Source organism: Capra hircus, chromosome 19 (genome assembly GCF_001704415.2).
Source record: "Capra hircus breed San Clemente chromosome 19, ASM170441v1, whole genome shotgun sequence".
NCBI lineage: Eukaryota > Metazoa > Chordata > Mammalia > Artiodactyla > Bovidae > Capra > Capra hircus.
In genome coordinates, this window is record NC_030826.1 from 27,298,367 (window position 1) to 27,324,463 (window position 26,097).

Sequence of the window (26,097 nt, forward strand, 5' to 3'; positions counted from 1 at the left end):
TCTGAATATAAATTAAATGATATCATAATGTTTATATTGTTTTACAGCATGTTTTCCATTTAACAATACAGTAAGGAATCTTACTATGTAGATGTAACTCATTTTTCTTGATTGCTGTGTAGTTATTCATTACTGTTGGAGATTTAGAGTGTTTCTAATTGTTTGCTATTACAAACAGTGTTGTAATGAACATCTTTGTACATTTCACCTCATGCACAAGTGTAATAATGGTTGTTTCTCTAGGGTTGTTTCTCTAGATGATAAGAGGTGGAACTCTGTATCAGAAAACATGTAAGTTTAGTAATGTACTTACAATTAAACTGACCATTGCCAGTTCTGTAGTAGAGCTGTTAAACAGATAATAAGGTAAGAATTGTGACCATTAATTCTACATATTACTTCTTTAAAAAAACCCTAAAATATCCATTGACTTAGAAGTCATTTAGTAGACAGAAAAAAGAACAGCAGACTAGAAATTTTAAGATACAACTTCAAGTTCTGCTTCTGTCCCTAACAACTAATTTGATCTTGGGCAATCCTTTCCTGGGCCCATTTCTGTATCTACAAAATTCAAGTGATGTTTCGTAAAACACAGTACTTATACCACTGGTAGCATGCAGGTTGCCTTTATTTTTATGGACTTTTTAATGATTATTTATATTTTAAAATAAGTTGAGAAAATTATAATAACCCATCAAATCAAGGACTTATGGGATTATTTATTAATATAAAATTTACTTTTTAAAGACCATTTAAGTTAAAGAAAAGTGAATTGACTTAAAGAAAAACAGTATGCACATAACAGTATAGATAGCATGTAAATATGGCAAGTCATGACTATGATGTATGAAGGAATGAGATTCTTTCTTCACAAAATCAAGAAGTTAGATTAAAGCAGTAGATCCCAGACTTTTAGATTACAGTGACCAGTAAAACATTAAAAAAATAGTTAGTGATCAACATGGAATTGTTTTTTATTATGCTAAATAATGACATTAAGAGCAACAAAACCCAAACCATTATCCATCCATATATATCCATCACCATTATCTCATAGAAAGATATTAAAAATCTTTTGTAACTATAAAAGCAGTACCTGTATGTTGAAAAATTTTCAAGTTGTACAGAAGCATAAAAATTCATTTCCTTTCTCTTCTTCTCTCTCTGTAAAATCTATCATGGACATCCTTCCACACAGATCTACCTCATTTTTAGAAAAGACATTTTAAATAAATATAGTTAAATACATTAGAATGTATACACATATACACATATATTATAGATGTCACATATAAATATAGCATATTACCTATTTTATATAAATATAATAAATATATAATTGCAGAACAAAGGACAGGGCTTCCCAGGAAAGGACCAGTGGCAATCTTACTTAGCCATTTGGGAAACACTGGTTTGGATGACCTTCTATCAATTCCATGGTTAAGCCTAGAAAATCCTCAGCATTTACATGCCTTTCATTATTATCACTAACTTTTATATTTCAAAAGACAACTAGGAATTGCTTTAACATCTCGTTTCGTAGAAAAATCATAAGACTGCAAAGTGCTTTTTCAGTCCTTTGATCTGCTTGCTGCGTGAGTTCATGCCTCTGCTCTATCAATCATTCTCACTGGTTTCCTACATCAGAGTTGTAACTGGGCTCCATAGGTTTCAGGATCATATATGTGGTATTTTGTCTAGACACTGTTTTTCTGGGGAAAGGGTTTATAACTTTCTATGATACAAAAAAGGTTAGCAACTATAGCTCTGGCTGTTTGTAGCTTTTACTTTAATCTTATTATTGGCTTCAGAGTCCCTTACAATTTTTTTCTTGTTCTTTCTCTTTTTTGCACCAATGGTGGGCATGTAATTTCTGGTTTGCATTTGACAACTGCACTCCTAAGTTTCTTATTCTCACCTTAATGGTCTTTTCATTTAAAAAAAAAAAAAAAAAAACCTCTCCTACCAATTAGTCATATGGTATTTTAATTTTTTATTTTCTTTTTATTTTTTGAAGTACAGAAAGATAGAAAAAGGCAGAAAGTGGTGCCCACTCTGGAACTGACAGGCAGGGGGACAAGTAGCTAGAGACAGCAAGACACACAGGCACAAACAAAAGGACTAAGGACAGACAGAATGGACAGCTGAAAGACAATGAAGAGGAACCTGTAAACACAGAAGAGATATAAGAACCAAACAGACAGAGAAGGATGGCAAAAAAAAAAACAGACAGGCTGGCAAGGAGAGAAAGGATTACTGACACAGGCAGGCAAAATCACCAAGAGGGATGCAGACAGACAAACATAAAGGGGGAGAGAGAAAGAAGGAAAACAGGCTGAGAAAGAAAAACAGTAAGTACAAAAAAGAGATAAAGTGATAATAGCATTTTATACTACATATTGCTTTATAATGTGCTATCACATACATTACTGCAAGCAGACAGGGAGAATCCAGCAGACAGATGGGGTGATGGAAGGATACAAGCCAATCAGACAGAAGAGAGGGAGGTGGCCAATCAGAAAGAGGCTAGAATGGAGACCAAGACAGTTAAGAGGAAAGAGAACCAAGAAAAGAGAAGTAAGAGAGAAAGAGGGAAAAAGAGGAGAGAAACAGGCTGAAACAGTTAAATTCAGGAATGCAGGCAGTGAAAAAGCAGAAATGAAAGAACAGTGCACTGTGTGTAAAAGTTTTAGCATCATTTTTCTTAAAAGAGACCTGGATACAGGCTGTTGTCTCTGCTTACCCCAAGGAGTTATAACATCTCTAAGGTGACATGTGAGAGGAGTCAGAAGCAAGGATGAAAAAGGGAGAAAGTTTTAACAAGAAGCAAAATCTTTTAGACTAGGAGGAAGACAAACTTGAACAGGTCTAGATCAACAGCCTAAGGGTGCTGCTGAGCCTAAAAGGATCTAGACTTATCTTCCTTTAAAGAATTCATATAGGCTTGGGCAAAGGAGAATGGGACCCTGTCTACTCCATGTGCATGTGAGCTCAGCTTACAAACCATCTGTACTTCTTAACTGTTCTTATATTTATAAGGTATTTTTCAGTACCATCAATGGTTTCACCAGCAATGCTGTGCAGTCATCGGGATAACTCACGACGTAGAGCAGAATAGGATATTAGGAAACAGCAGGCCCTTCCTAAGCACACCTCAGGTTCTGGTAGTAAAAGCATGTAACTAGCAAGCAGTCAATCAAAAAGACAAGTGCCATAAAACAGAATCAAAAAGATAAGAAGCAAAGAATGACAAACCCAGTGAGGTAGGAGGGAGTACTGACAGACAGGAAGAAGCAACCAGCAAAACTGGGAGAGAATAAGGAAGGAGTACAGCAAAAAGCAAGCAGACATATATGTATAGATTCCTCTCTCAAACAAGATCCAAGGAATGCACACTGACTATCTCTGAGGAGAGGAAGAAGGGGATAGGAGGGAGGCTTATGCTTACTCTTACACAGAATACTTTTAGTTCTATAAAAAATTTGTACTGTGTGCGCATGTGTGTACACGCATGTGCTCAGTCGTGTCTGACTCTTTGCGACCCCAGAGACTGTAGCCCACCAGGTTCTTTGTTCATGGAATTTTCCAGGCAAGAATATTGGAGTCGGTTGCCATTACCTACTCCAGGGGCTCTTTCCCACCCAGGGATCGAACCCGCGTCTCCTGTACCTCCTGCATCGGCAGGCCGATTCTTTACCACTGCAGGATTCTTTACCACTGCTTCACTTGGGACGCCCTATTGTATGCACTATTTAAAAGTTTATAGAAAAAAAAAGAAGGAAAAAAAGCAAGCAGAGATGTGGACAATGAGAGCCAGCTAAGTAGACAGAAAACAGAAAAACAAAAAGACAAGGAGACACTGGGAAAATGGCAAAAAGATTGAGGCAGGCAGACTATGTGAGGAACCAGAAATATAAAAAGAAAAAGAAAGAACGGAAACAGAAGCAAGCAGTGAAAGAAGGCAGGGTAAGGAATATGGCAAGAAGGCAAGTTTGGGGGCAAGGGGGTCACTGACAGGTCTGTGGTAGTGAGACCATAAACACTGATGGGATGTTGGGATAGGGGAAGCCTAGGGAGAAAAAGCTGATAAACAGACATACTGAAAAGATAAAAGCATTAAACAGTGGGAGAGCAGCAAACAAGTGGGGTAGACAAGCAAGCAGACAGACATGAAGGGAGGCAAGGAGATAGCGTGAACTAAATAGGCATAAAGAAGAGAAGGAACAAGTAGAAGGGCAAGATAAGAGGCAAACCAAGACAAGGAACCATGGTAGGGCCTGGAAGGTAGACAAACCAAGAGACGGAGACTAAAAAAGTGATAGAGACAGGCAGGCGGAGAGACAGATGGCTAGAGAGAGAGTGGTGGGCAAACAGCCAGAGAAGCAGACAGACAACCAGAGAGAGAAAGAGGCTGCCAGCCAGTCAGGGAGGAGCAGACAGGCAGGCAGGCAGACACCATAATAGGAGCAAGCAGGTAGGGAGGCAGGGGGAAACAAGGAGAGAAAAGAAAAATCACAGGGTCAGTAGGGAGAGAAAAGAGAACAGGAGATGCAGGCAGGCAGAGGAGGAGTTGGACAAGAGGGAGAATCAGGCAAATGAACAGATCCATATGCAAAGCACACTCAAGAGAATGATGAATGTGTGTACAGGGATGCACATGGCCACCTTTAGCCACCCACACCTGCAGCTCATGGTTCATGTGGCAGGCAGGCAGAGGCGCTCAGCACAGAGGGAGAGGGCGCACAGGCGGAGAGACTGCGGCGCACCATGATGTGCAGGGCTGCCCACATGCACGTGGGGACACTCTTCCCAGACACATGCAGAGGGGCCAGAAAGAGGGGGAGTCAGGCACACATGAGGAAGAGGCATATGCAGTCAAGAGCCAGGAAGACAGACGTAAGCAGAAAGAAGACAGAGATGGAAAGTCACTTAGAGGTGACAGGGCCTGAGCGTCAAGAGATGAGAAAGTCTCGGTGAAAAATAAAGACACACATACACGGACGCCCATATACAGAAAGGAGGGAATACCCAGATGGACTAGTACAGAGGATCTGAGAAAGGAGACTTAATGAAATCAAATGGAAGAGAAAATAGAGAGTTACACTCAGTACAGGAATAATGTGGGAGCTGAGGTAGGAGAATTCCAAAGTTCAGGTTAAGAAGGTGGAAATCAGTGCTCAATAAAGTGCATTAGCTGGGGCTGAAGACTGGCACATCAATAAAGAATATTTAAGCCTTATAAGTAAAAATATGACTGTCACTATTATTTTCTGGTTGCTGCCTACCCACCCCTTCCTCTTAAGGTGTTTCCAAACCCTGCAGGGGCTGCTGAGTGGCTGGCAGCTATACTCAAGAGATAGAGAAACAACCCAGGAGAGAAATGATTCCACAGGCACATGTTGGGAAGCAAGGGAAAGGTCAAAGTGAGATCAAAAATATGGGAGGAAACTGGAGTAGTAAGAAAAAGGATGACAAGAATGAAACAGCATTGAACTGAGCTATCTGCCCTCCTTTGCAAGCACTGTTCAACTGGCAACGTTTATTTCATGACTACTATGACCAAATCTCTGGATGAGAAAGCTACTTTTGGACTCCTTTTCAATCTTCCATTTGATTCCTGGTATCATTTTAAAGATAAACATTGGCGTATAGTGGGAAACCGTAGGTCAGAAACTCAAATGAAAAATGTCAATGTAATCCCCTACCTCTTTCTTTTTTTCAGTCCCAGTTACTTTTCTGTTTCTTGGTACCTCAGTTTCTTCCACTTTATCAGTGTTGGAGATCATGGAGGAAGGGAAATATACTGAAATGGGAGAAAAGAGAAAATAATTTCACAATCTTCAGACTTAACTCTTTCTCCTTTATTCTAAAAATCTGTTCTATTTACTCCTAAATTAATTTCCCAAGTCCGATGAATTTTATATTCAAGTAATTGGGGGAGGGCAGGACGAGGTAAAGGAGAAAAGAGTGAGGATAAAATTTACAATTATAAATCACTGAAAAGCCTGGGCAAAGGGGAGAATCAAACATGGACTCCTTTGAAAAAAACTCAATCATCGTATCTATTCATATCTCTCCCCCAAAAGTCACTAGGATTTCTATCACTTTTTTAAAGAAAGAAAAAAAAAAAAATCCAGTACCGCTTCTCACTTAAAAGATACCTACACAATTAAATGCGTTTTGACTTTAATGAGGTATGTAGAAACAGAGTTATATATAAACATATATTTCATCTTTTTCCTTTTCAATGCCTGAAGGGGAAAAAAACCTTCACATCAAACCACTCCCTTCTGAAGTATTCAGAAAAAAAAAAAAAAAAAGCTTTTCTTTAAGAGAAGGGAGGTGGGGAGGAAGAGACTAGTAAAGAAAAGAAAAAAATTAAATCTAGTTGGACTAGTATCTAACTAGTTAACCTTTAACAATTTATGCTGATGTCAGACTGAGCATGAGTACTGATTAATGCCCCCCCCTCAAATATTTTTTTATAAGGGGGGAGTTAGTCACAGCAGCCATTTTTGTTTTATGCAGAAATCCTTCATGCCCCCCCCAACACGCACACACACTCACTCACACACACTCAGTACACAAGGAAAATATCTCTATTAATCTGTGCACTAATCAGTTATGAAAAAAGGGAGAAATTTGTGGGTTTCTGGGTAGAGGCTTGGAGATGGGGGTATAACAGGGAGGAGAATGGGGGGGTGAAAAATGAAATATTAAGCCAGCCATTTTGTTTTAAAAGGGGATTTTTCCCCCCTCTCCCTTTCTTCATGGAGGGGGTGGCGGTGCTGGAGGGGGGGTTGTTTTAAAAATAATTTCCAGGCGGCCATCTTAGTGCCTCAGCTCTGAGAAATATTTCTGAGCGCCCCCCTCAGAATTTAAATATATTTAAAGCCACGAAGAGGGGGGTAGAGAGAAGTCGAAAACTTTTATATATATATATATTTTTTAATCCCGCTCTCTTGTTCTCTCGGGAGGAAGAGAGAAGGAAAAAAAAAAGTCCTCAATTTTTTTCCAAGAAAAATTTTTAGGGTGGTTTGGCCCCCCTCGTCAGACGGCGGCCCCGAGGGGGGGTTTCGGAGGGGGGTGGCCCGGGGGTTTGGGGGGCTGGGGGAGGCGGTGAGGAGGAGGACGAGGACGCCGCCGCCGAGGAGGAGGAGGAGGAGGAGGAGGAGGTGGTAGCGGTGGGGGAGGCGGGCGGGCGGTGGGTGGGGGGGTGGTGGGGGGGCCAGAGCCACAGGATGGCTTCCCCTCTGAGGGACGAGGAGGAGGAGGAGGAGGAGATGGTGGTGTCGGAGGAGGAAGACGAGGAGGAAGAAGAGGGCGACGAGGAGGAGGAGGAGGTGGAGGCGGCCGACGAGGACTACGAGGAGGACGACGACGAGGGAGTACTCGGGCGCGGGCCGGGCCACGACCGGGGCCGCGACCGCCACAGCCCCCCCGGCTGCCACCTCTTCCCGCCGCCGCCGCCGCCGCCGCCACTGCCCCCGCCGCCGCCGCCCCCGCCGCCAGGTAAGCGGCCGCCGACTCCCTCCCCCAGCCCGAGCCGGAGCCGCGGGCGCGCGAGGCCCGGGCGGGGGCGAGGCACCCACCGCGCGGCCGAGCCGAGACGAATCCGGGGCGCGGGGCGCCGTCTCGGGCCCGTCGCCCCGCGGCGGTCCGGGCGGTCCGAGCGGTCCGGGCGGGCGGCAGCGGCCGCCCGGCCAGGCCTCCTCCCCTCCCCCGCCGCACCCCTCCCCCGCCGCCGTCGCCGCCGCCGCCGCCGCTGCTGCCGCCGCCCGGGCTGGAGAGCGCTGGGCGCGAGCTGCGCGCGCGGACCGGGCCACTCGGTCGCGGCTTTCGGGGGAGGAGGAGGAGGAGATTTTTTTTTTTTTTACCCTCGGCGGGGAGGGGGTAGGCAGGAAACGGCCGAGGCGAAGCCAGGGCCCCCTCCCTGGCCGCGCGAGGGACCGCGGAGACCCTGGCGGCCGGACGGCGGCGTGGGGGAGGGGCGCGTGGGGGAGGGGCGGCCGCGCGGGCGCCCCTGGGGCTCTGGCCCCGGTGGGGTTGGACCGTGGGGAAGTGGGGTTTGCCTGCGAAGAACGGACCACGGCCCTCACCACCCCCCGTCAGGAGTTGGGAAGGCTGGGGGGGCGGTGGCGGGTGTCCATCGGACCCCCCCCACCTGCGGGGACTTCGATGCCCGCCAACTCTGGAGCGTGCGGTGGCACGTGGGGGAGGGGTCGTGTGAATGTTTGAGGGCGGCTGAAGACTAGGGGCAGGTGGTGGCCACACTCCATGCAGACCACTTCCTGGAATGAGGCTGGCCCCGGCCCCCTCTCCCCTGCTCGTACTAGGGAGCGCAGCCACTGGAAATTGGGGAGCGAGAGAGTGGGACACCAGATGCCCCCAACCCCACCCCCTTTATCTCTCTTCTGCTCTGGGCTCTTTTGTGTCAAGTGCGCTACCCCCCGCCCCCCACCAAGACCCCGTCAGTCTGGGGTAGCCGAGCTGCCCAGCTGTAACTCTCACGTGGCTGCCATTCACTGTCACTCACTCTCCCGCTGAAACCACCCACACCCTGACCACGTTGGGGGGCGTGAACTGCCCACCCAGCTGTTCTGCAGCTTGACCGTCACTCAGCACCCCTCCCCGGGGATGACAAGTCATCCGCACTGTCTAGGCAGTTCTGCCCCGCGGTGAAGGGGCCTGACCGCTGCCTCGGGTCGGAGGCCCAATAGTGGCCCCCCTCTGGCCATCCTCTAGCGTGTTCTGCTAGTGTTTTTCAGGATAGAGCATCTTTCGGGTGGTCACACCCCCAGGCCTCTGGATGCCTTGCAGCACAAATGCACCAAACTTCAAAACGTCTAACATCATACTCTTTGTAAAACTGTCATATTGATCTGTGTGGCTTCTGTGGGAAATGTTCCTGTCTATTGGAGACAGCCTTTGAGGGACTGAAGCGCGGGGCGGTGGGGGGGGGGAGCGACTTTCTTGGGGCGGAGGGGGGGAGGGGTGTCTAATGGAAACAGGATAAAGTCCACTTCCCCCCTCCCGGGCTTGTCTGAAAACGGCAAAAGTTTTTAAAAAGTTATGCCGAGAGAGCCCACTGATTTTGCAGAAGGGAAAAGGAATAAAGAACTGTGGGGAGGGGGTTACCTGGAAGACAGCAGAGGTGCTAAAGAGAAAGCAAGGATGTCAGGTTAAGTTAGGGCAGGAACAGTTCTCCCATATGTGTATTCCGAACTTAGAATGGGGTATTTGGGGGCTTTTGATCCCGGATTTTGGTCTGTAAAGGGGAGTGCATGAAAGAATCTGAGGTCGAGATGGGTCTTTGTGTCAGTACTCCCTCCCCTTTTCCCTATGCTTTCTAAGCATCGTCAAATGTTTTAAAAATTGTATATCTGAAATGAAAACCCACCTCCTCTCTCTGGCAGGGCAGTTTTATCTCCCTTTTAGTCCTCCAAGTCAAAGGAGTGACCCAGATACACCCCCTCAAATGACTTTCTGAGGTAAAACTTTGGCAAAATATTTTTAGTCTGCCCATTATTTCTGTCTACATAAGTGTGGGCAAAATAATCCTCCTCTGAGGCAATTTGTTTGGGCTGCCCCCCACCTCTTTCTCTGTAAGATGAACTGATAGGCGTTAGAGGTTCCTATTGTTTTTCATTCTGACGTCTTTGATTCTCACCATTTTGTTTTACATTCTTACCCAAGACCAGTTTTTTCCCTTCCCCCCTCTCCAGTCTCCTTACATTGTTAAACGTTTAAAATAATAGCACTCGTGCTGATGGGGGAAGGGAGCAGGAAGCCCAAAACTCATTTCTTCGCCCTCCCTCTTCTGGCAAGTCTAGAGAAATAATATAACATAATATATAGATGTGATTCCTTAGGGGTGGGGGTGGGGAATGATTGTGGGTGGTGCGGAAAATTCTGGTAGTTTCTTTGCAAAAGGTCTGAAAATACAAACCCACCCCCTGCATGCAATACGCATGTGCAGCAGACCTATTATGGTGGTTCGTTGTGGGGGAGGGAGGAGAATTTGAGAAAAAATAAATATATGTGTGAGAGATTGATGGTGAGATTAGAAGAGAGGGGCGGGAGGCGAGGCTCTCGGCGAGGCCCCTCCCTCTCTCCGGTTCGCCAGGCCCCGCCCGGCCCCCTCGCCGCGCTCCTCCCTCGCCGTCTTCCGAGATCTGAGCCGGGATGTGGGAGAGTCTGGGCGCGCGGCCAGCATTGAGTGGCTGGTGAGGCAGAGGTTGGGACTTAGATTTGCTTTCCTGCCCTCCCTCTCCTTTCCTCGCCGTCTACTTTGCGTCCCCGCACTACCGCCGTCTTCCCAAGTTGGGGAACCTCCCGCTGGGGTGGGGAGTGGAGTTAACTGGCTGCGAGGTCCCAGGGCTGGTGTCCCCCCACCACCCCACCCCCAGCTGGCGGAGACCGAGGCCATTTCCCTGATCCTCAGCCAGTTGGCCTGCCCTTGCTACTGCCCCGGCAGCCTCCGTTTCCATGTTCGTATTAGCGGAGTCCCTGGGGTGAGGGAGCGCTGGCTGCGGGGCACGGCGTCTTACTGACTTCCTATTACGGTCCCCATTCTGTTTTTACACCCCGGGCTGCCTGCAGGCACCTCCCCCGGCCCCCCCCCCCCCCGCGCCACAGCCCCCCAATTTTAGAGTGCCGTCCCGCGCGAGAGGGCACAGGATGCCGGAGCTGTGAGAAGTAGCACTGAAGGAAGGAGGCGCCGCGATTCTGAGGCGCTGGAAACCCGAGGCCTCCGGTGTAAATTGTGGCTAATTTTCCCTTGGCTGTTGTGGGGAGAAGGATTGTGTGTCCTAGAGCAAGGGGCTGGGCCGGCCCAGGCTTTCCCCTCCAGCGCTGCTGCCTCTACCTGAGCAGGACAGGTCTGGCTGGTTAGTCTAGTGCTTGCTGGGGGAGGGAGGCCTCACACCGGGGCCTCACTTCTGTGTGGCATCGGCTGTGTCTTCCTCCTGAAGTAGTTATTCTCTGAACCCTAAGCCTCCACAGTGTGGCAGGGGTCATGGAGAATGGGGAGAGGGGGACATCTGGGAAGAACCAGCCCCAGACTGTCTGACAGGGACATCTGGAGAGAAAGCCAGGGACCTAGCCCTGCTAAAAGCATGTACAGATTGTCCTCTGGGTTTGTGCTCATGAGTATGTGATGCTTGTGCATTTGAGAATGCATTCGAGGGGTGTGTCTATGCCTGTCCAGTGTCTTTGTGTGGGTCTCCCATACTGCTTAGATATGAATGGGTTAGAATGCTTGAGACTACATTTGGAGGCAAGGGGTGAGACCAGGGACAACGGGTAGGGCGCCTGAGTTCTCAAAGGGAACAGGGATGTGGATGTAGATTTGAAGGCACAATTGAAGCTGCTTGGGAGGAGGAGGAGGAATGTATAGGTAATTGTGGAGACCTTCTCCTGTGGGGCTAGGGAGTGACAAAGGAGCCAGACACCAAGATCCTGTGGGCCAGAAGTGAACATGGCTGACTGAGGGTTTCTTTTCCTCCAGGGCTATGCTGGGGTGACAGGAGTCTGGGTGATTATCTGAGGAAGTGTAAATAGAGGCCTCACTCCTCACAGAAAGGATGTCAGGGCCCCAGGGTGTTAGTGTGAGAGCCCAGGTGTCCACCTTTGGCTCTGCCTTCTCAGCATCTGGCTTAGGGAGCTGCCAGCTTGTGTCTCCCCACTCCAAGTGCTGGGGTCAGGCCAGGCCAGCAGCTGGGCATGGCTTCCCCAGTTCCTGGGCAGGATGCCAGCTGGCTAAGTGAGGGGGAAGGCAGGAGGAGCCCTGGCGGCGACTAAAAGGACCTGCCACAGTCAGAGCCCATGGCCTAGAGCCTGGTCCCTTGTTAGTAGGAGGGGAGAGACAGGAGTGGTTTGGCTGCTCTCCTCTTCTGACCCCTGACCTCCCATTCACAACCCAGGCATCCCAGAGTACTCGAAACACTCTCTGTTTGCGTCCAGCAAAGGGAGGCAAGGTTTGGAAGAGTTAATGCCGGATTTCCTAGAGAGCAGGAACCAAGGAGGTGAGGGAGGAAAAGGGCTGCAGAGGCTGGGAGCCTAGAGGCTTAGGTTTTCCGGTGCTGTCTGCTCCAAAGATAAAGATGACATTCGACTGCTGCCTTCAACATTGGGCGTGAAGAAGAGAAAGCGAGGACCTAAGAAACAGAAGGAGAACAAGCCAGGAAAGCCCCGGAAACGCAAGAAGCTTGTAAGTGTTACTCATGCCTGTCTCTACAGTGAGGCTTGGAGACCCATCCCAGAGACCTATGATTTCTTTGGGCCTGATTGCCATGGGGACCCTGAAGTCAGGGAGACCTGACTCCCTCTGCCTGCCCCTAGCCCCACTCCTGCTAGCCTGTATCTCCCAGGTCTGGGACCCTAACCTTACTCACTACATCCTAGTGAAGAGCCTTTTTGTCGACTTTACTTGCCCTGCAACACAGAGAAGCTGTTGGAAGCACTGCAGGTAGACTGCATGAATTCACAGCCCAGCAGTCCTCTATCTTCTTGGGCAGCTTACTTAGCTCTCCGTGCCTCAGTTTCCTCTGCAAAAAAAAAAAAAGGATAAAAATAGATTAGTTGCTGTCTCATAGGATTGTTGTGAAGTTTAAAAGAGATGATGATATTTTGTGCTAAGAGGAGTTCCTGGCACACGCTGGGGCTCAAAAAATAGTGTTTTTATTTCTCTCCCTTAGGACAGCGAGGAGGAATTTGGCTCTGAGCGAGACGAGTACCGGGAGAAGTCAGAGAGTGGAGGCAGTGAATATGGAACTGGACCAGGTCGGAAACGGAGACGGAAGCACCGAGAAAAAAAGGAGAAGAAGACAAAGCGGCGGAAAAAAGGGGAGGGAGAGGGGGGGCAAAAGGTGAGTAGATTTGGGGAGTGAGGGGAGAAATCTGTATCAATGACAAGCCTGAAGAGTAGGGGAGGGAGAGCCCTGGGCGACCAGGGTGACAAATGGAGAGGCTGTGGTTTATGAGGAGTGGGATTGGGCTGGGAATGGAACAGAAAACTGGAAGCCCAGAGAAGCTGGTGGGTGGGCAGGGAGGCATGTCAGGGGGTGGGGGGAGCCCAGGACTGGAGTTAGGAGAGCACCTGGCTAACGGAAGCCTGGTATCCTAGCAAGTGGAACAGAAGTCATCAGCAACCCTACTTCTGACCTGGGGCCTGGAGGACGTGGAACATGTGTTCTCCGAGGAAGATTACCACACACTCACCAACTACAAAGCCTTCAGCCAATTCATGAGGTACGGTAGGGCTGGGAAACCCTCACGAGCCGATGCTTTTAATTTGAGGGAGGCCCTGGACCTCTCTGGGATCTGATGAAAGCTAAAAAATGGCTGTCCAGAGAAATTCACAGCACAGACACACCTAACTCCACATGTAATTTCAGAGAATTCCTGGATTCCAGGATCCAAGCACTCTAGTCAGGAACTTTTCACTGGGGATCAGAGTTCCATGGCTAGGTTAGAAAACTCTGGTGACCAATGGCCCTCTCTGCTCTTAACAGTTCCAGTTTACCCTGCCTGACTTTTCTTCAGACTGGAGTGGAGAGGTGACATCAGTGTTTCCCAGTTTCCTTTGTTCAGTTATCGAGTCTTCTGCCCTTCCCTTAGACAGCAGTAGTAATGCAAGCTGAGAGTGGCACCTGCAAGTCAGTAGCTTCTAAAGTAGAGGAGAGAACAATAGAGAGGCCTTTGAGGGAAGCAGGCACTTTAGCAGAGCCCTTTAGCCCTCTGGAGACAGCCTGCTAAAATTCAGGTCCTGGTGCTTCTTGGGCAGCTCACTTCTTTGATCTTCAGTTTCTGCATCTGTGAAATAGGCAAACAGTAGGTACCTTGAGGAGGGACTGGCAACCCACTCCAGTATTCTTGCCTGGAGAATCCCGTGGACAGAGGAGCCTGGGGGGCTATAGTCCAAGGGGTCACAAAGAGTTAAGACATGACTGAAGTGACTAAGTATGTACTTTGGTTGGGTTTTGATGGGGTGGTAGATGGAAAGCTCAGCCCATTCCATATTGTTGGGGCCAGGCAGAGTTCAGTCCCTGGTAGCAGTCATTAGTCCTGGTGTCTCACTGCTTAAAAGACAGTGCTTCTTTCAGCACCACGGTCACCTGTGTCCTCACAAGAGCTTAATACCCACCTCAGAGCAGAACCAGTATGGCCCCTCAGACTCCACCTAGTGGGACCCCTCATTAGGTTCTACCAGGGCCTGTGGAACTCATGAGAAAAACACAGAGAACCGTAACAGCTCCTAGTAGTGTTGTAAGGATGGAATAAGATATCGTGTGTGAAAGCGTTTTAGGAACTGTAAAGTAGTTGTCAGAAGTATGGCATTTTTGGTAATCTTGTATCTTTTGGTTTCATCCTATTTAATCTGCATTTAAATTTTATTTTGCCTATTTCTTTTTTGTTCTTTCGTATGTTTTTCTTGTTTTGTTAAACTTTTAAAAACTTATTATTTGTTTACTTTAAAATTGATGTTACTCATGAGAGAACATGTTTACACTACCCAGGAACCCTAGCTTGTACATTGACTTTATTGCTGAGGGAAATGGCAGTATTCCCTGACCATTTGTGAAGGGTCCGAGTCTCCTGCCTCTGTATTTACAGGCCCCTGATTGCTAAGAAGAATCCTAAGATCCCAATGTCTAAGATGATGACCATTCTCGGGGCCAAGTGGAGAGAGTTCAGCGCCAACAACCCCTTCAAGGGGTCGGCGGCTGCTGTGGCAGCAGCAGCGGCAGCTGCGGCGGCAGCTGTAGCTGAGCAGGTGTCAGCCGCTGTCTCCTCGGCCACCCCCATAGCACCTTCCGGACCCCCTGCCCTTCCACCACCCCCTGCTGCTGATATCCAGCCCCCACCCATCCGAAGAGCCAAAACCAAAGAGGGCAAAGGTAAGAAACCTTCTAGGTGGAACAGCTGTCACCCCACCCTCCAGACTGCATGTTCTCAAATTGTAGTCCAGAATGCTTGTCTCCTTGGCCCTGATGGTTGGAAAAGTGCTTCCCAGGAAGGGTCTCAGTAAGACCATAGCCCATTAAGAGGCCCAGAGACCGTCATGGCCTCCCTTATTCCAGGATATCGTGACCTTGGGCTTTTCTCCCTCGTCTGCGTTCCTCACTCAGGTCCAGGCCACAAGCGGCGGAGTAAGAGCCCCCGAGTGCCTGACGGACGCAAGAAGCTTAGGGGAAAGAAGATGGCACCACTCAAAATCAAGCTAGGGCTGCTGGGTGGCAAGAGAAAGAAGGGCGGCTCGGTGAGAGGCCCCTCCCGTCTGTTAAACTCCTGGGGGTGGTCAGGGACCTGGGGTCCAGACACACGGGTCCGTGAGGACAGCTGGAGCGGGAACCCAAGGCCTGGGGAGGGGAGTGGAATCCAGCCGGCGCCCCTGACAGCCACGGGGCTATGGGCAGTATGTTTTGCAGAGTGACGAGGGCCCCGAACCGGAGGCCGAGGAATCAGACCTGGACAGCGGCAGTGTCCACAGTGCCTCAGGCCGCCCCGATGGCCCCATCCGCACCAAGAAACTAAAACGAGGCCGGCCAGGAAGGAAGAAGAAGAAGGGTGAGGGGCGTCAGCTGTGTGTGGCTCTGACAGTCAGCCTTCCTCTGGTTCCTTTGCTGTCCTCCTTATTTTCAGTTGTGACTTCTTTACTCAACCCTTTTCTCTTTCTCTCCCCTCCCCCATTCATTTCTCTTGGCTCCCTTGGCCTCCACTCGGGTGTATGACAGTTCTGGGCTGTCCCGCTGTGGCTGGGGAGGAGGAGATTGACGGCTACGAGACAGATCATCAGGATTACTGTGAGGTGTGCCAGCAGGGTGGGGAGATCATTCTGTGTGACACCTGCCCTCGTGCCTACCACCTCGTCTGCCTTGATCCTGAGCTTGACCGGGCTCCTGAGGGCAAGTGGAGCTGCCCTCACTGTGTGAGTACTGGAGCCACCTCTTCGTCCCTCAGCGACCGCCTCCCCCATCTCTTTCATCTGTGATATCACTTGTCATCTTCCTACCCCCAGCTGCCTGGGCCTCTCAGCAACAAATGTTTAAGGGTCCAGGATCCTCGTGTGTTCCTCTCCCTCATCCCCTCGGCCCCGCCAAATCAGCATTTTTGAAAACTGAGGTGTCCTGTTTGTTCATTCCCACCAATCTTCTCTGTACTTCTAGGATCTAGGTCTCCTGGTTGGTCTCTGTCTTCCATTCTTACTTCTTCTTTTTTGTGTCTGTGTCTGTCCTTGGCTTCCCAGGAGAAGGAGGGGGTCCAGTGGGAAGCCAAGGAGGAGGAGGAAGACTATGAAGAGGAGGGGGAGGAGGAAGGGGAGAAGGAGGAAGAAGATGACCACATGGAATATTGCCGCGTGTGCAAGGACGGCGGGGAGCTGCTGTGCTGCGACGCCTGCATCTCCTCCTACCACATCCACTGTCTAAACCCCCCGCTGCCCGACATCCCCAACGGCGAATGGCTGTGTCCCCGATGCACCGTGAGTGGACCTGTCTCTCAGGGTTTCTTCTCAGCCCCAACTCCTCCTCCATCTCTGGGGCCCAAACGTCCGGCTCTTTCTTTCTCTTCTCTCCCCACCACCAGACCTTTGATTCTCTTGTGGGACTCCCCCACCCTCCTACGCTAATGAGGGGCTCTTTCTGCCTCTTTCTTTCCTGTTTGTATCCACCCCGAAGTGTCCTGTGCTGAAAGGCCGTGTGCAGAAGATCCTGCACTGGCGGTGGGGGGAGCCACCTGTGGCCGTGCCAGCCCCCCAGCAGGCAGACGGGAATCCGGATGCCCCACCTCCACGACCTCTTCAAGGCAGATCCGAGCGAGAGTTCTTTGTCAAGTGGGTGGGCCTGTCCTACTGGCACTGCTCCTGGGCCAAGGAGCTGCAGGTACAAGGGTGTCTCTGTCCCGTTTCCTGTGGCCCCGTTCACTGCTGCTCTCCTTCTCTCAAGCACCTCTTCTCCTGTCTTCTGTCCCCTTTGCTTTCCCTCATATTAGGTCTCTGGCCCCAAGACCCTACCAGCTCTCTTAGTTTCCGTACTTGGGTCTCCTGGTCTCCAGTTGTCATTCCCTCAGTCTCTGTTAGATTCCTCCCCTGAGGCGTAATGGAGCCTTCCTTAGCCTGCCTTAATTCCCATCTCTTCCCTTTATCTATCTTAACCATGTTTTACCGACATCCCCAGTCTTAATAACCTGTTCCTTCCTCATTTTACTTATTACCTCCCCGCTCAGGTCCTGTCTCAGACTCCGTTCTCTTGCATGTTACTCATTTTCTTGCTTTGACTTTAACTCTCTGTGTCCTTCATCCCACCGCTCCCATGGCTCATTTTCCCATACCATTCCCCCTGCCGGCCACTGCCCCGGCTCCTTGTGTCCCCTCAGAATGTCGGGACTATCTCTTCCCTCCTCTGTGCCCCACCAGCTGGAAATCTTCCACTTGGTGATGTACCGAAACTACCAACGGAAGAATGACATGGATGAGCCCCCACCCCTGGACTATGGCTCTGGTGAGGACGACGGCAAGAGTGACAAGCGCAAGGTGAAGGACCCGCACTATGCTGAGATGGAAGAGAAGTACTATCGTTTTGGCATCAAGCCAGAGTGGATGACCGTCCACCGGATCATCAACCACAGGTGAGCCCTTGGTCCACGGGAAGGCCGACCTGGGTTTTGTCACTGTTCTTGTTGCATGATGGCCCCATGTTAGATAATTGATCTAATTGGGTGATTCCCACCACAGCCCCAGCCTCTCTGGCTTTGTTTCCTCTATGGAGGTGGGAGAAACCAGGAGAAAAGTCCAGCCCAGCACGGATACCTTTGTCCTTGCTTCCTCTAATCTCGAACAGCTTAAGAAATGACACAGGAATCTGGGGATTTGGATGTGATAAAAGCAAAACATGATTTATACAGACCAATGTTTCTAGTACTTCTGTCTTCATAGTACTTATCATTACCAATGTTTTACTGTCTTTTTATTTTTCTGTTTCATCATGGTCTTCTCTGGTAGCATGTGAGCTCCATGGAAATCAGTCATTTGTCTGCCTAGTTCTACTGAATCACCTATGCCTGGAACCGTGCCTGGCATGTAGTAGATGCTTAGTAAATATTGATTGGATGAACAAATGACGTTAAAGTTCGGGATGTTTTGTGATAGTTGATTTTTAGGAAGTCATCTGGAAAAAGTTAGGGTAGTCCTTCAGCCTTTCTAAACTTGCTTTCAGAGGCCCACCGTTGAGGATTAGGTGACAAATTCTGTGTGTTAACTGATAATTGTGTTTATTATGACTCTTTTCTACTTGTGACACATATTATTTTTCTCCTCCTGCTTCCTCTTCTGGCTTCCCTCTTCACAGTGTGGATAAAAAGGGGAATTACCACTATCTAGTGAAATGGAGGGACTTACCCTATGACCAGTCTACATGGGAGGAAGATGAAATGAACATCCCTGAATATGAAGACCACAAGCAGAGCTACTGGAGACACCGGTGAGTGAAGCAGATCGTGAGTTAGAGGGCGTCTGACGGTGGGGGCATTAAATGAGGTGCAGTAGGGGCAGACTCAGTCTAGAATTTAGAGTAATGGGAGCTGGGGCTGGGTTGTTTGCAGTGGGGTCCATAAAGAGGCAGTGTGAGGAACAGAGATAAGATCTAGCCTGACTCATGGGGAAGAGGATGCTGAGGAGTGGGGAGGATGGTCTCTAGAGCTGAAATCCAAGGGTGAGGCTAAAGAACCTGGGAGAAAGGAAATGTATGAAAATCCAGATTATGGAAAGTGGGAAGTAGGTCTGGAATTGCTTCAGAAGACAGGGGTCCCAAGGCATCAGTCTCACTCAGACCCACTCTTTTCCCAGAGAACTAATTATGGGGGAGGATCCTGCTCAGCCCCGCAAGTATAAGAAGAAGAAGAAGGAGCTGCAGGGTGATGGGCCTCCCAGTTCTCCTACTAACGATGTAAGTCCTCCACTTGGCCTATCTGTCATTTCTGGAGCCTCAGGGTCGAAAATTTCCTGGGAGCTTCTGACAGATCCCAGAGATTCCACAGCTTCTTTGAGCTCTTCCTTCAGTCAGCTTTGCCCTAGGTTTACTGGGGACTTGCGCACAGGAATGAGAGTCTCCAGAGACAGCTGTACACAGGCCTCTTTTGCCATTTCCTTCCCTGCAGTACTCCCAGGTCTTGATTCAAAGAATGAGGGGGAGGCACTGCAGACTAGAACTTTCATAAGCTCAGGCCAGAGGAGAGGGACTCAGAATCCCACTTGATACCAATGCCAGGGACGGGGAGGAGACCAGGACCAGATGAGTGGCTGCTGGTTCCTCTGAGCTTTCTGATTTGATTCTACAGCCTACAGTGAAATATGAGACTCAGCCACGCTTCATCACAGCCACAGGAGGCACACTACACATGTATCAGCTGGAGGGATTGAACTGGCTACGCTTCTCATGGGCCCAGGGCACTGATACCATTCTGGCTGATGAAATGGGGCTGGGCAAGACCATACAAACCATCGTCTTCCTCTACTCACTCTATAAGGAGGTGCTGGCTCCTAGGGCCCTAGCCTGGACTGGGGAAGGTGGGAGTGGAGGGTGAGGGCAGAGGACTAGGGGAGGGGCGTGGCAGGCAGTGGAGTGGGGTGTACAACTGCAAGCCTCAACTAATGGGGCTCCCTCTCCCCACCTTCCACTCCCAGGGCCACACAAAGGGTCCCTTCCTGGTGAGTGCCCCGCTGTCCACCATCATCAACTGGGAGCGGGAGTTCCAGATGTGGGCACCCAAGTTCTATGTAGTAACATACACGGGTGACAAGGACAGCCGAGCCATCATTCGTGAGAATGAGTTTTCCTTTGAAGACAACGCCATCAAAGGTGGCAAGAAAGCTTTTAAGATGAAGGTCAGACTCCCCACCTCATGTCCTCTGAAGTCTTCAGATCTGTCATTTCATTGCCCCAACCAGAACTTTCTTATATTCCCCATTCAGCTTTCTCCCTCCTTCCCCCACCTTCCCTCATGCCTCTGCTCTCCAGTCCTGGAGATGTAGCAGGTTATTCCCTGGGGCACTCATGGATCTCTTCAAACTGGACAGGTGGGGGAAGCTTGAGGGCCACATCCTGTAGTCCCTGAATGGAGTCAAGGTTGGAGGCCTGGACTACCAACTGCCTTTGGGAGTCTCAGGACAGGGTGTCTGGGTAGAGAACAGGGGTGGGGGTCTAGATGCTCGGGTGCAGGCTGGCAGCCACAGGGACCATGGTTGTGTCAACAGAGGGAGGCACAGGTGAAGTTCCATGTTCTCCTGACATCATATGAGCTGATCACCATTGATCAGGCAGCTCTCGGCTCCATCCGCTGGGCCTGTCTCGTGGTGGATGAGGCCCATCGGCTCAAGAACAACCAGTCCAAGGTGAGTGAGGTACCCAGGCCTCAGAAACTTGAGGCTCTGGACTCCTACTTGCCCCCATCCTAAAACACAAAGCTTGGGGGACTTTGAGCAGCCCAGGAGGCAGTGCAGGGAGAAGTCCAGCTTGGAAGCAGGACAGGATTAGGGGTCTGAGGGCCTCTGATCCTGAAGGAAGTAGGAGCTGGAGGCAGGAAGAGCCAAGGGCCAGCTGCTTGCCACTGATGGACCTTTTCTCCTGCTTTTCCTTGCCCCATTTTCTAGTTTTTCAGGGTCCTCAATGGCTACAAGATAGATCATAAGTTGCTGCTGACAGGGACTCCATTGCAGAATAATCTGGAGGAGCTCTTCCATCTACTGAACTTCCTCACCCCAGAGAGGTTTAAGTAAGTGGCGGCTCAGGAGGGTGGTCTGCAGAGAGGAGAGGTGGAGGAGCTGAGAAAATGAGAGGGTGAGGAGTCATCTTAAGTGAAGACTAGAGCCTGAGGTCAGGGGCAAAGAACCTAATGCCCATTCGTGGTTTAATTTCCTTCTGGCTACTAGCAACCTGGAGGGCTTCCTGGAGGAGTTTGCTGACATATCCAAAGAAGACCAAATTAAGAAACTTCATGACTTGCTGGGGCCACACATGCTGCGGAGGCTCAAGGCAGATGTCTTTAAGAACATGCCAGCCAAAACAGAGCTCATCGTTCGCGTGGAGCTGAGCCCCATGCAGAAGTGAGATGCCAAGCGGGTTCCCTGAACCAGGGTTGAAGATGTGGTAACAACTTTGCAAGGGTCGGTGACCAAATGTAACCTCACAGTTGCTTCCTTTATTGTGTCTCTTCTGTGCACCTACCCTGGGCTTTAGGAAATACTACAAATACATCCTGACCCGAAATTTTGAGGCCTTGAATTCACGAGGTGGTGGGAACCAGGTGTCGCTGCTGAACATCATGATGGATCTTAAGAAGTGCTGCAACCATCCGTACCTCTTTCCTGTGGCTGCTATGGTAGATATGGGAGCTGGGATGGTGAAATGCCTGGTTGTCTGGAAACAGGAGCAGCCAAGAGTGCAGGGCTGGAGCTAAGTTGGGAGGCCAGAGACTAGGTTTCTGAGAGGAGTAGTAATTGCAGAGGTGTGGAGCCTGGATTTGGGCTTCCAGCTTTCTAGATGTCATCAGAATATGGGGGTGTGTTTCCTGATCCTCTCCTCCTCCTTTTTCCCTGCCTTTTTTTCAGGAGTCCCCCAAACTTCCCAGTGGGGCTTATGAGGGTGGGGCACTTATTAAGGCATCTGGGAAGCTCATGCTGCTGCAGAAGATGCTGCGAAAGCTGAAGGAGCAAGGACACAGAGTGCTCATCTTCTCGCAGGTGACCCATGCCGGTAGTTCCTCCTCACCATCAGATACTCCCTTCCCTCATTCCTGTGGTTGCCCCGGGATGAGAGGTTAGGCAGTCACACCCTTAAGGGTTTCTGGAACAGCTCTGTTCATCTTGGCCTCTGATCCGTGTTCTTAATTCAAGCCATTGGAAGCTGTAGTCGTTTCTTTAAAGCCAAATGGGGAGAAGGGGAAGGGTGAGCCATCTGCCTCCTAAAGGAGTTTCTGGGGCTGGGACTATTTCTTAATCTTCCTAGGGAAGGAAGAGAGTGCAGACCTTTTGGAAATCTGATGAAAGCTGTGGGTCTGCTCTCCAGAAAACTGCACACATGATGAGACAATCTTGTATAGATTTTCAGGGGGTTCATAGATTTCTTCTGCAACCTTGACATGGGTGTCAGAGGAGAACCTCTGCTGTAGGAGAAATGGTCTGAAATCGAGAGAAAATGACAGGCTATTCCAGGAGGAGCTAGGGGTACATATGACAGGGCAGGGGTACAGGTGTAAGGACTGGGGTTGAGGGAGAGTAAAGACACAGGACAAACAGAGTGTACCCCACCACCTCATTGTTCTAGACTCCTGCCTCTTCTCTTTCTCTAGATGACCAAAATGTTAGACTTACTGGAGGACTTCTTAGACTATGAAGGCTACAAGTATGAGCGCATCGATGGCGGCATCACTGGTGCCCTGAGGCAGGAGGCCATTGACCGCTTCAATGGTGAGGGGGCCTTGGTCCTGCTTGGTGTACACAGCCTGAGAGACCTGTGCCTGGGTCCCTGGAGGATGTCAGTTACCTGGGCTTTTTCTTTTTTGAAAGTATTTATTTTATGGCTGTGCTGAGTCTTCATTGCTCTGCTGGCTTTTTCTCTAGCTGTGGCGAGTGGGGGCTACTCTGGTTGCAGTGCTCAGGCTTCCCATTGCGGTGGCTTCTTTTGTTGTGGAGCACAGGCTCTAGGCACTCAGGCTTCAGTAGCTGCAGCATGGGGGCTCAGTAGTTGCGACTCTAGGGCCCTAGAGCATAGGCTCAGTAGTTGGGGGTCTTCCCAGACCAGGGATTGAACCTGTGTCTCTAGCATTGGCAGGCAGATTTTTTACCACTGAGCCACCAGGGAAGCCCTCATCTGGGCTTGTGAGTTGAAGGCATTGTTGTTTGTAGTCAGGGAATATCTGGGAGCAGGTAGCCAGAACTGCTGGATACAAGAAAGGCCTGATCTAATTCTTGCCTCCCAGCTCCTGGGGCCCAACAATTCTGTTTCCTCCTGTCCACCCGGGCCGGGGGCCTGGGCATCAATCTGGCCACTGCTGACACTGTCATCATCTTCGATTCAGACTGGAACCCCCATAATGATATCCAGGTGAGAAGTCCCCTTCTGGAGCCCCTTGGAGCAAGGAGACATGGGTGTCTGTGCTGGGGTTAGAAATAAACCTCTTGACGGGGGGAGAAGGCCCTTTCTTGTCAGCCTCTTTTCCAGAGCATGTAGTGGGGCTCTCCCCAACCCCTCCCCTGGCCCATCCCTACTTTTCGGCCCCTGTAGGCCTTCAGCCGCGCTCATCGGATCGGCCAGGCCAACAAAGTGATGATTTACCGGTTTGTGACTCGTGCCTCTGTGGAAGAGCGAATCACACAGGTGGCCAAGAGAAAGATGATGCTGACACATCTGGTGGTGCGGCCCGGGCTGGGCTCCAAGGCGGGCTCCATGTCCAAGCAGGAGCTGGACGACATCCTCAAATTTGGTACTGAGGAGCTATTTAAGGATGAAAACGAGGGTGAGAGCCTTTTCTGCAGCTCCCTGAAAGCAGGTCTCTGCTATCTGTGAGCACTGCTGAAACCTCCCAAACAAAACCTCTCCTCTGCATCCTTGGAGGATGGCTGGCTCCTTTCCTTACCTTTAAGGTTGACATAACACACATCTCTGTAGATGCCCAGGGAAGGGTCCTCCTCCAGAGCTCCATGGGAAGGAGGCAGAGGGAATGGCTTTCCCTGAGCTTTGTAAAGTTCCTCCTGAGGTTCTGGTTGGAGCTCAGAGTCCACTCTGGTTCCTTGATTCCACCAGGTGAGAACAAGGAGGAGGACAGCAGTGTGATTCACTATGACAACGAGGCCATTGCTCGGCTCTTGGACCGGAACCAGGATGCAACTGAGGACACTGACGTACAGAACATGAACGAGTATCTCAGCTCCTTCAAGGTGGCCCAGTATGTGGTGCGGGAAGAAGACAAGGTGAGTGGCTTGGGGCCAGACACTGGCCACCCAGGTCCATCTCTGAAGGGTGGTAGCCAGTGTCCAAGTAGGAGGATCCCCCTTTGCTCTTGTTTTTTAATCTGATCTCTCACTCCAGTGTCTAGCAAAGAGCAGCCAGTTGTGGGACCTCAGACAACTTGGTCTGAAGGATGAGACTGGACACTGGAGAAAACATAGGCACAGAATGTAGTGATCAATTTGGAAGGCTGCCTTCTGAGTAGAGTAGGAGGGAGGCATAGAAAACTGGAGGAGAGGCTTAGAAAAGAGAAGTAATGGGAGGAGAAGCAAGTTGTAAGTAAGAGGTGAGAATAGCGTGCCGCGTCTGGAGGATTTATGTGTCTAGAGTGACGAGGTCTGGGGCTGGGCTGCAGAAGGAAAGCAGGGGTTTGTGGTGGTGGTGGGGCTGGGTAAAGGGGCAAGGTCTTCAGTGTGGGTCCTGCTGCCCTTCAGATTGAGGAAATTGAACGAGAGATCATCAAGCAGGAAGAGAACGTCGACCCCGACTACTGGGAGAAGCTGCTGCGGCACCACTATGAGCAACAGCAGGAAGACCTGGCGCGGAACCTCGGCAAGGGCAAGCGGGTCCGCAAGCAGGTCAACTACAATGACGCTGCTCAGGAGGACCAAGGTGAGGACTGTGCCCGACAGGGGAGAAGGGGAGCGTGCTGAGAAGGGGCTTGGAGGCTGGGGGCATTGAGAGGAAATGAGTGGCTGAGCAGTCAGGGCCTTCCCTTCTCAGGGGAAAGAGATTAGGACCCTAGGAGGGGTCACCAGGGGCTCCCCGGAGGCCAGGTGGATTTGAGGTGACCTGAACGCTCTTGCAGTCGCAGAGGGCATTGATGGACACCCAAGGGCCTTTGTTTAGAGTGGGTTATGCAGGTGTCAGGCAGTGGGGGTGAGTGGACCTGCTGTGTGGCCCAGATTGTAGGCAGCCCTCCAGCATCTCTAGGAGGGCCGAAGCTGGAGTGAAGGTGCAAAAGTCTCTGAGGGGAGGTGTCCAAGCAGAAAGGGCCCCATGTGGGCTTATCCAGGGAGCCATCACTGACCACTGAGCCTTTCTCCTCACAGATAATCAGTCAGAATACTCAGTGGGATCAGAAGAGGAGGATGAAGACTTTGATGAGCGTCCTGAAGGTGGCATCTGTTTTCCTTTTTCCCACACCTCTTCCCATTTCACTTCGCATTGTCTTTGAAGCCTACTGTTTTTATACAGAGTGCTCACTTGTAGGAAAAGTAAAGATTTCAGATAAGCAGAGAGGAGAATATATCTATAATTTCGTTACTGCTAAAATTTGAAATATATTACCTTGTAGGCTTTGACACCTAGATGAGAGATCAAGAAAGGTTACATCATTTTACACTCCAGCAGTAATCTTGGCTTGCATCAAATAGTTGCTACTGATTGTTTAGAATGACTTGATTCTTTTGGACCTATGGGGTTGGTAGTTCTGGGAAGAAAATTAGAAGTGCCTCAGACACGACAGGCATTCCTTGTGTTGCATGTCCTATGGACGTGGAGAGCTAGGAAAGACTGAGGGGTGGAGGACATGGTGGTCTACTAACGAGGGTCACCATCTCCCCACCAGGACGTCGACAGTCCAAGAGGCAGCTTCGGAATGAAAAGGATAAGCCACTGCCTCCACTGCTGGCTCGAGTTGGGGGCAACATCGAGGTGAGAGCTGGCCTAGGCCCCAGGGGAGAGAATGAGGGGAGCTGAGGCTGAGTTACTGAGGGCAGAATAGACCAAGAAATGAGGCCCTGGACATTCATCATCCACTCCCTCCTTGCCCCCATCCTCAGGTACTAGGATTCAACACCCGTCAGCGGAAGGCCTTTCTCAATGCGGTGATGCGCTGGGGCATGCCCCCGCAGGACGCCTTCACCACCCAGTGGCTGGTGCGGGACCTCAGAGGCAAGACTGAGAAAGAGTTTAAGTGAGTGTGGGTGACCTGGGGCTGAGCTGGGGGGAAGGACAGGAGCTTTGGGTGTTATTTTCTTCCTTTCGGCCACCATATGATGTGACCTTACTCACCTGATCACCATGCTCCCTGCCAGATGTTTCCTGGCTCGGTTTCCTAGGGGGTGGGCTCAGCCTCTGCCACCTCCCCTCA

At 50.2% G+C, this 26,097-nt stretch overlaps 1 protein-coding gene and 1 long non-coding RNA gene across 10 annotated transcripts in view; one reads left to right on the forward strand and one right to left on the reverse strand.

Annotated features, from left to right (window-relative positions):
- LOC108638268 lies at positions 1-7,705 on the reverse strand. The gene is made up of 4 exons (XR_001919698.1): positions 7,593-7,705; positions 5,706-5,803; positions 1,097-1,200; positions 1-347 (listed from the first exon to the last, which is right to left on the reverse strand). It is a non-coding gene; the product is annotated as an uncharacterized LOC108638268 (long non-coding RNA).
- CHD3 (chromodomain helicase DNA binding protein 3) overlaps positions 7,217-26,097 on the forward strand; it is a 25,147-nt gene continuing 6,266 nt past the window's right edge. For 7 of the 9 annotated variants that reach the window (XM_018064597.1, XM_018064602.1, XM_018064598.1 and 4 more), the window contains exons 1-28: positions 7,217-7,512; positions 12,099-12,211; positions 12,699-12,869; positions 13,127-13,251; positions 14,617-14,900; positions 15,132-15,262; positions 15,420-15,570; positions 15,738-15,931; positions 16,250-16,483; positions 16,680-16,883; positions 17,417-17,628; positions 18,348-18,479; positions 18,845-18,944; positions 19,336-19,527; positions 19,682-19,882; positions 20,252-20,389; positions 20,648-20,769; positions 20,927-21,100; positions 21,234-21,375; positions 21,605-21,736; positions 22,345-22,462; positions 22,975-23,099; positions 23,280-23,511; positions 23,799-23,965; positions 24,437-24,614; positions 25,055-25,120; positions 25,573-25,658; positions 25,787-25,920. In XM_018064597.1, coding sequence (XP_017920086.1) covers positions 7,242-7,512; positions 12,099-12,211; positions 12,699-12,869; positions 13,127-13,251; positions 14,617-14,900; positions 15,132-15,262; positions 15,420-15,570; positions 15,738-15,931; positions 16,250-16,483; positions 16,680-16,883; positions 17,417-17,628; positions 18,348-18,479; positions 18,845-18,944; positions 19,336-19,527; positions 19,682-19,882; positions 20,252-20,389; positions 20,648-20,769; positions 20,927-21,100; positions 21,234-21,375; positions 21,605-21,736; positions 22,345-22,462; positions 22,975-23,099; positions 23,280-23,511; positions 23,799-23,965; positions 24,437-24,614; positions 25,055-25,120; positions 25,573-25,658; positions 25,787-25,920 — 4,529 coding nt within the window. In that variant the 5' untranslated portion in view covers positions 7,217-7,241. Of the gene's footprint in view, positions 7,513-9,909; positions 10,238-12,098; positions 12,212-12,698; positions 12,870-13,126; positions 13,252-14,616; positions 14,901-15,131; positions 15,263-15,419; positions 15,571-15,737; positions 15,932-16,249; positions 16,484-16,679; positions 16,884-17,416; positions 17,629-18,347; positions 18,480-18,844; positions 18,945-19,335; positions 19,528-19,681; positions 19,883-20,251; positions 20,390-20,647; positions 20,770-20,926; positions 21,101-21,233; positions 21,376-21,604; positions 21,737-22,344; positions 22,463-22,974; positions 23,100-23,279; positions 23,512-23,798; positions 23,966-24,436; positions 24,615-25,054; positions 25,121-25,572; positions 25,659-25,786; positions 25,921-26,097 lie in introns of those variants that run through there. The other 2 variants (XM_018064599.1, XM_018064605.1) reach the window with 2 other exon arrangements.